The sequence below is a fragment of the Echiichthys vipera genome (assembly GCF_963691815.1).
Source record: "Echiichthys vipera genome assembly, chromosome: 8".
In the NCBI taxonomy this organism is placed as follows: Eukaryota; Metazoa; Chordata; class Actinopteri; order Perciformes; family Trachinidae; genus Echiichthys; species Echiichthys vipera.
Window position 1 is genome coordinate 3,172,386 of NC_139833.1, and position 8,188 is coordinate 3,180,573.

The 8,188-nt window shown below is 48.7% G+C and overlaps 1 protein-coding gene across 1 annotated transcript in view; it reads left to right on the forward strand.

The window, feature by feature from the left end:
• The window catches only part of ntrk1 (neurotrophic tyrosine kinase, receptor, type 1), a gene marked incomplete at both ends in the record, with an annotated part of 42,910 nt that extends 40,738 nt beyond the window's left edge, over positions 1-2,172 (forward strand). The window contains one exon of the mRNA XM_083918979.1: positions 1,987-2,172. Coding sequence (XP_083775105.1) covers positions 1,987-2,172 — 186 coding nt within the window. The remainder of the gene's footprint in view (positions 1-1,986) is intronic.
• Between the last annotated feature and the right edge of the window lie 6,016 nt (positions 2,173-8,188).

Genomic DNA, 8,188 nt, shown 5'->3' on the forward strand with positions numbered 1-8,188 from the left:
CATCCTTGGCGCAGCATCCACTGCCTCTCTGAATTAAACACCAGCAGGTCAAAGTTTTTATTTATCCAGTGAAAAATCTCAACATCTGCTGTGTGGGTGGTCACCTAATTTTGTGCGGACATCGATCATTCAAAGAGGACAAAGTGCTTTTGGTGACTTACTTTTCCACCATGATGGCTCTTTTTTTATTGAAATTTCTAGCAATTACTGAATCACGAACCATGAACTTTGTTATAGTCCAGGGGTCTGCAACCTTTACTATCAAAAGAGCCATGTTGCCTCTTCCACCAGATAAAATTTGTCTGGTGCTGCAACACATATTTGATGTCACAGCTCATAAAGGTTTATATGTAGTTACTGTTGACATTTTATTCCTATTATTACCCGTCCTAAAACTGTGGTTGTTCACTAATTCTCTCCACATATCAGGCACACAGGTAAGACACCATCATGTGAACGCAAATGAATATGTCCACGCAACACGATTTTTGGGGGGGGGATTTATCCAGCAGCAGCACGGGTCACCAACTCAAGATTAGCCACCTGCAGTGAAGACCAAGGATGTGACGCATATTTTAGTTTCACCTAATATTTTTTCAATATCACCTTGATCTCCGAGGTAAAATGTTTTCCCTTGTCCACTGTGCAAAAAAAAACATGTTATTTACACGTTGTTTATAGAATTTTTTGGCAAAGCTAAAGGGAGCCACTGATAAGGGGCTGAAGAGCCGCTGCGGCCCAAGAGCCGTGGGTTGCAGACCCCTGGTATAAACGTTCATGGTCCCCAGAGGTTGGATTGCAAAAACATCGATCCCCCTGACCATTTTCCCCCGCGCCATCATCAGCTCAAAATGTCTGTCCAATTCTTCACTTTATGATGAAATACCTGCAAAACCAACAACATTACGATCTTCCTCGGCTGCACTTTGTGTTTATCACTTAACATGTTTGCATACTGGCACGCAACATGTTAGCATTATCATGTTGTGCATTCATGCCGCTGCAGATAGTACCCCCTTAGTGTAGGCAGGATCTAAGCTGATCACCATAGCGACACTGCAAGCAACTATCACCTTCAAAGCCATGTCACTGAATCCTTTCACCAGCAACCAAACAGAGGAACATCTGCACTTCATCATGTCTTTGACGTAATGTGTTGTTTAGGTTATTGGGCCGCCATTTTTAAAATTCTGGGTCCAGTAAATTAAATATTGCGGCTACTATTGATGGTAGAATGGCCATATCGCACTTCTGACCAGTAGGCCGCCTTTTTTTAAAACCCGCCTTCTAGTATTGGCTCAGATCAGGAGCCTCATTCATGGCTGTATCAGGAAGAGTAAGGTTGTCACGGTAATACAGCTTTATACTTTGATAAAATACCAGTGTTAAAAAACGACACTCGACGACTCTTTCATTTCCACGGCAAAAGAAAAACAATCTATTCTTTATTCACATGCTGCGCACAGAATCACTGAACAGCTGATTTCCTCCCTCTTTGTCTCATCTGTGCAGCCTTGGGTTGCAAATCTGATCGTAGATGCATGTTTTTTTATAGCCTTGATACTTCATCCACACTACGATCAAATGTAGATCATCAAACGTGGCAACCTTTAAAAACAGGGGAGTACCAGGTGCTGTGTATCTACAAGAGGAGTAGAGTGGAGTCATACCATGCAGAGGTAGAGCAGCATCAGTGTAACAGGGCTGCTGCTGTAGCTTAGTCTCGTTTACACTCTCAAATATCCACATTGACCTCTAAAATCACCCAGCATTGGTAAAGCTCTCTGTGATACCACCAGAGGTTCGGCAAAAGAGGCGATTACTCCGTTCAAATTTGGGTGAACTGACTCTTCAAATCACAAGAAGTCAGTTTGCAGTTGAATTTAAAGTGAACCGCCAGAGAGCTTTAGTCATGATGCGTCATGGGCCGACTGAGGGCAGATGCTCATTATTGCCCTTTTAACGTAATTCTTTAATTCCCAACAGGCCATCGAATGCATCACGCAGGGACGGGAACTGGAGAGGCCCCGCACCTGCCCCAAGGAGGTGTACCTGCTGATGCAGGGCTGCTGGCAGAGAGAGCCCCAGCAGAGGATGGTCATCAAGGACATCCACAGCCGCCTGCTGGCCCTGGTCAAGAACCCGCCGGTGTACCTGGACATCCTGGGCTGAAGCTGGCGAGGACCAACGAGGGGGGGGGGGGTTCAGAGGCTGGGGAGGCTGAGGCTTTGATTTGAAACCTAAAACGTGTTCCTTTAATCACATCGCTCTAATCAGGGGTCATTACTTTAAACAGTTCCCTTCTTGGTTTGACTTTTAAAAATATACGTCCCTGCGTTTTCATCCTCGGTGCGTGACGGACTCTTGAAGTGACCTTTAGTTTTGTCTCATCCCGGCTCGACCCTGACCCCCGCGTTCTCTGGAAACCTGTCACATGTTTACCAAAGTGTTTAATGTTTATCTGAAGTGGGATCGGCCAGATGGAGACATGCATGGATAAGTGTTGAAGTAACTGTATATGGGCTTCACGGTCGTCGCTGGGACTACGATCTCAGGTGACAGCTTGTCGGGGGATTCTGGCTGTGACCTGCGGTACTGTGCGTTTTATATACGACTCTGCAGCCGACACTCGTGTTGGAAGGCAATTAGAAAGTAAACGGATGAGTACAATAGAGGGCGCTTCACATCACGAGTCAAAAGTGGAAACCAGTTTCTCCCATTTGGGCACAGCCGACAGTCACGTGTACAGAACGGTCAGTGATTTTGGATACGTTTTGATACGGGAGGTTATTTAAAGGCTTTCAGTAAATGTATATAACATATCAAGGTTGTACAATCCAAACGTTGTGTCAAATGCAGTGTATCATATGAGTATTTTTCAAGAGCAAGGAGAAAATGTCCTACGTTAGCAGTGAAAGTGTGTGTTTACCTCAGCATTGCTGTGAAATACGGACGTAAAACAGACTCTCAGAGAACAGCAGTTTGACCCGCGGCCCGCCCGCGACACTCAAGAGTGGCTTTTGTACGAGTCAGAGATGTTCAGCGTGCTACTGTGACGACCTTTACAATCAAAGTGCCGCGGTGAAATTCAGTAAGGGGGGGCGAGACGGTGGGGAGGTGATGGCTTCAGACGTAACAGATGGTTAAAAGTGAGTGAAACTCCAGCAGGAGAGGGACAGATGGCACCGACACAGAGACGGGAGGCGAGGTATTCAAAAAAAAGAAGTTTGAATTCAACCAAATGGGACATTGGGAGGGTGTGTGTGTACAAACCGCTGCGACGCCTTCACGTGTAAATACATGTACATACTCTGTATTAATGTCTAAAACAAATATATCTTCATGTATTGTTCCAGCACTTTGTTTATTGTCTGCCCTTAAAAAATAAACAAACTTGATTACAAAAAAAAATGGCTGCAGCCTTGGCGGGAAACTACCCACTCACTCCGTCATCACGGTACGCTTCAGAGCACACAATGACTGGGGCCGCCATGTGTACTTAAAGTTAGACACCTTAACAAGGCTATTCAAGAGCTTTCTATTCTTTTTGACAAACTAATCAGCGACCTGCGACGTCTCGCGGGATCCTCCGCGGATGGGTATTGAAAAGGAATAATCAAGTCTCATGTCGCCTCAAGACCGGGCCTCCAGCAAACAAACACCCTCCAGAACCAAACCCCTCTCTCTCCCTCACACCACCACCACCACCACCTCCCTCCCCATCCTCATCACCACCACCCCCGTCCTCCTCATCACCACCACCACCACCACCCCCGTCCTCCTCATAACCACCACCTTCTCTCTCCCTCACACCACCATCACCACCCCCGTCCTCCTCATCACCACCACCACCACCCTCCCCATCCTCATCACCACCACCACCCTGCCCACCCTCATCACCACCACCCCCGTCCTCCTCATCACCACCACCACCACCCTCCCCACCACCACCCCCGTCCTCCTCATCACCACCACCACCACCACCCTCCTCCTCCTCACCACCACCACCACCTCCCTCCCCATCCTCATCACCACCACCACCACCACCGTCCTCCTCATCATCACCACCACCACCACCCTCCACATCACCACCCCCGTCCTCCTCCTCATCACCACCACCACCACCACCCTCCACATCACCACCCCGTCCTCCTCATCACCACCACCCCCGTCCTCCTCCTCATCACCACCACCACCACCACCCTCCCCATCACCATCCCCGTCCTCCTCATCACCACCACCACCACCACCACCCTGCCCATCCTCATCACCACCACCACCACCACCCTCCCCATCACCACCCCCGTCCTCCTCATCACCACCACCAGCACCACCACCCTCCCCATCACCACCCCCGTCCTCCTCATCACCACCACCACCACCACCACCCTCCCCATCACCACCCCCGTCCTCCTCATCACCACCACCAGCACCACCACCCTCCCCATCACCACCCCCGTCCTCCTCATCACCACCACCACCACCACCACCCTCCCCATCACCACCCCCGTCCTCCCCATCACCACCCCCGTCCTCCCCATCACCACCCCCGTCCTCCCCATCACCACCCCCGTCCTCCTCATCACCACCACCACCACCACCCTGCCCATCCTCATCACCACCACCCCCGTCCTCCTCCTCATCACCACCACCCCCGTCCTCCTCCTCATCACCACCACCCCCGTCCTCCTCATCACCACCACCACCACCACCACCCTGCCCATCCTCATCACCACCACCACCGTCCTCCTCATCACCACCACCACCACCACCCTGACCATCCTCACACCACCACCACCACCCTCCTCCTCCTCACCACCACCCCCGTCCTCCTCCTCATCATCACCACCACCACCACCACCCTCCCCACCCTCATCACCACCACCACCCTCCCCCTCATCACCACCACCACCACCCTCCCCATCACCACCACCACCCCCGTCCTCCTCATCACCACCACCACCCTGCCCATCCTCCTCATCACCACCACCACCACCACCCTCCCCATCACCACCCCCGTCCTCCTCATCACCACCACCACCACCACCCTCCCCATCACCACCCCCTGCCCATCCTCATCACCACCACCACTACCACCACCCTCCCTCCATCACTCTGTATGCAGAGCGTCTCCAGGGAGTGGTAATGGATTGTGAGTAATGCTATCGTCCCTTTCTCTGTCTCTTTCTTTCTCTCCACCTCCTCTGGTGGAGAGAGAGAGGGGGGGGGGGTGATGAAAACACTTGGAGGACTCGTGTCTGGCTTATTGTTTCTTCTCGTGTCTACAAGCAGATTGGGAGCCCGATAGGATTAGTACACACTGTGGTGTTTGTCCCCCCCCCCCCGTCCTTTAAGGGGCTTCATTCGTGGCTCCAGAATGAGTCTTTTTAATAAGCACTTGAGTCTCGGGCCTGGTTAGATACGGGATACGACTACAATGAGAGCTGGAAATGAGACCTTTTTTTGAAAATGGAGCCCCTATTAGAGCCGTGCATCAGGAAACTTTCCTTTTTAATCTTCCACCTCGTTGTAAAGCCTAATGCTCGAATGCAGGGTATTGATTTTTGTATGGTAATTATTTCTTCTGCGATAATGTCAGTGCAGATTCATTTGGGTCTGCAGCTAATAATAAACCCCTGTGTGCTTTACCATCCATCAGGCGAGGCTTTAAAGGCAGCAACTGAGGAGGAAGAGAAGTCCTGCACAAAAGTGTTGAGACGGTTTTATTCAAACCAGAGAATCTGAATCTATAAAATCTGACAGAGAACTGAAGCAACAATGGGAAACAACTTAGTTTGGAGGTCACAGTTATACAGACTGTGTGTGCAGTCTGGAGCTTTCAGGACAAAGATGTTTTAATACTTCACACTTTAAAAAAAGCTCATTGTGAAACATTTAAGTCATCTAATCTCCAAGGCTTCCTGTCTCCCAAGATTTGAAGTGAGGAGTGAGAAAGAAGTAGTAGAAAGTCGTGATATGCCTCATTTTTTTAGGTTTAAACTCAGGATGTTGACGAGCCTCACACAAAAGAAGCTCTACTGGAAAACAAGTCAAAGAAGCTCTCAGGACATAAAGAAAACTCCGGTCTGAAAGGCTGAAAATTCAACTAAATATCTCCTATGTTTGTAATGGGACTTTTAGGTTTCCTAAATGATCTTTTGGGGATTGACACACTGTTACAGCACCGTCTGCAGCCCAGTTCAGGGGGACTAAAAGCTGATCAGCAGACAGGAGCGACGGGCTGCTCATCCTGAAGCACACACACTCTTATTGTAGAGTCCTGCCCTCTGCTGGTCACACACTCACTGCTCAGGGGCAGGGGATAAAATGAAGGAGCTGTAATATGTTTCATTTGTCTCACACACACACACACACACACACACACACACACACACACACACACACACACACACACACACACACACACACACACACACACACACACACACACACACACACACACACACACACACACACACACACACACACACACACACACACACACACACACACACACACACACACACACACACACACACACACACACACTAATGGAGAGATGTTAGAGCGAGGGGGCTGCCAGTGACCGGCGCCCCGAGCAGTTGGGGGTTCGGTGCCTTGCTCAACAGCACCTCGGCAGTGCCCAGGAGATGAACTGGCACCTCTCCAGCCACCAGTCCATGCACCATTCATGGTCCACACAGGGACTCGAACAAGGGTTCCCAGCCAAGTCACCAATGGACTGAGCTACTACTCCCCCCCCCCCCCCTCATGCGGCTCTTCAGCCCCCGTTTCAGTGGCTCTTTGCAGCTTTGCCAGAAAATAACATGGAAATAAATAACGTGTTTTTTTGCACAGGGGAAAATCTTTCCAAGGGAACGCCTGTTAGCTTGGAGTTCAAGGTGATTTTTAAAAAAATATCACGTGAAACTAAAATATGGGGTTACATTCTACGTCTACAGCCCAGCGCCTTTCCCTGCAGGTGGCTAATCTTGTATGTCTGACCCGCTCTGTCGTACGCTAACCACGGACGATCACCCCCCAAAACACAGGTGATAATATGAATACAGTGTTTTCTTTAATTCAATTCAATTCAGTTTTATTTACAGTGTCAAATCATAACCAAAGTTATCTCAGGACACTTCACAGAGTCGGTAAAGACCACACTCTATGACTTATTTATGATTTACAGAGACCCAACAATTCCCCCGTAGAGTACGGTGGCGTTGAAAACCTTCACTATAACAGACAGGAACGTCAGACAGACCCAGCTATTGTCGTTCTATAACTTAATTAATGCAACAAACTATAGTTCTTGTACATATTATAAAACTATAGATAAAACTTTAAAAGCTGTGATATCAAATATGTTTTATGGCTCCAGATAAATTATATAGGGGGAGAAGTTCAGCATCCGCGAGGAACTCGGAGTAGAGCTGCTGCTCCTTTGCGTTGAAAGGAGCCAGTTGAGGTGGTTCAGGATCATCTGGTAAGGATGAACCCTGGGCGCCTCCCTAGGGAGGTGATCCAGGCACGTCCAGCTGGGAGGAGGCCTCGGGGAAGACCCAGGACCAGGTGGAGAGATTAGATCTCCACACTGGCCTGGGAACGCCTCAGGATCCCCCAGTTAGAGCTGGTTAATGTGGCCCGGGAAAGGGAAGTTTGGGGTCCCCTGCTAAAGCTGCTGTCCCCGCGACCCGACCCTGGATAAGAGGCTGAAGATGAGATGAGATGAGAGAGGCAAAATGTCTCTTTAGGCTGTAAAGTTTGCAGACTCCTGGTCTAAGACGATAAAATGGGAGTATATTGCACTGTTGTTGTTGCTATGGACACGACATATATAAAAGTACAGCTGCAATAAAATCAATCAGCAACTACTTTGATCATGAAATAATTTGTCTTGGTCATTTTTAAAGTAAAAAAAATACAAAACATTTGAGGAAATCAACTTAAACTGTGCAAAATTAAACTGGGATTTATCGTTTTCATGGAGTTTGATGAGCAAATAAATGACGCAATAATAAAAATGAACGATTCGTCGATGCATACACGTGTACTGCATGTTATGAAATTGCTGTTGATCCCGTGGTACAAGTGTACAAAAGGCATCCAGTCTTATATAATAACTCCAGTGACAAGTATTACACTTATAAAAGGCTTAATTTATTACACAAGTCTAGTAGAACAC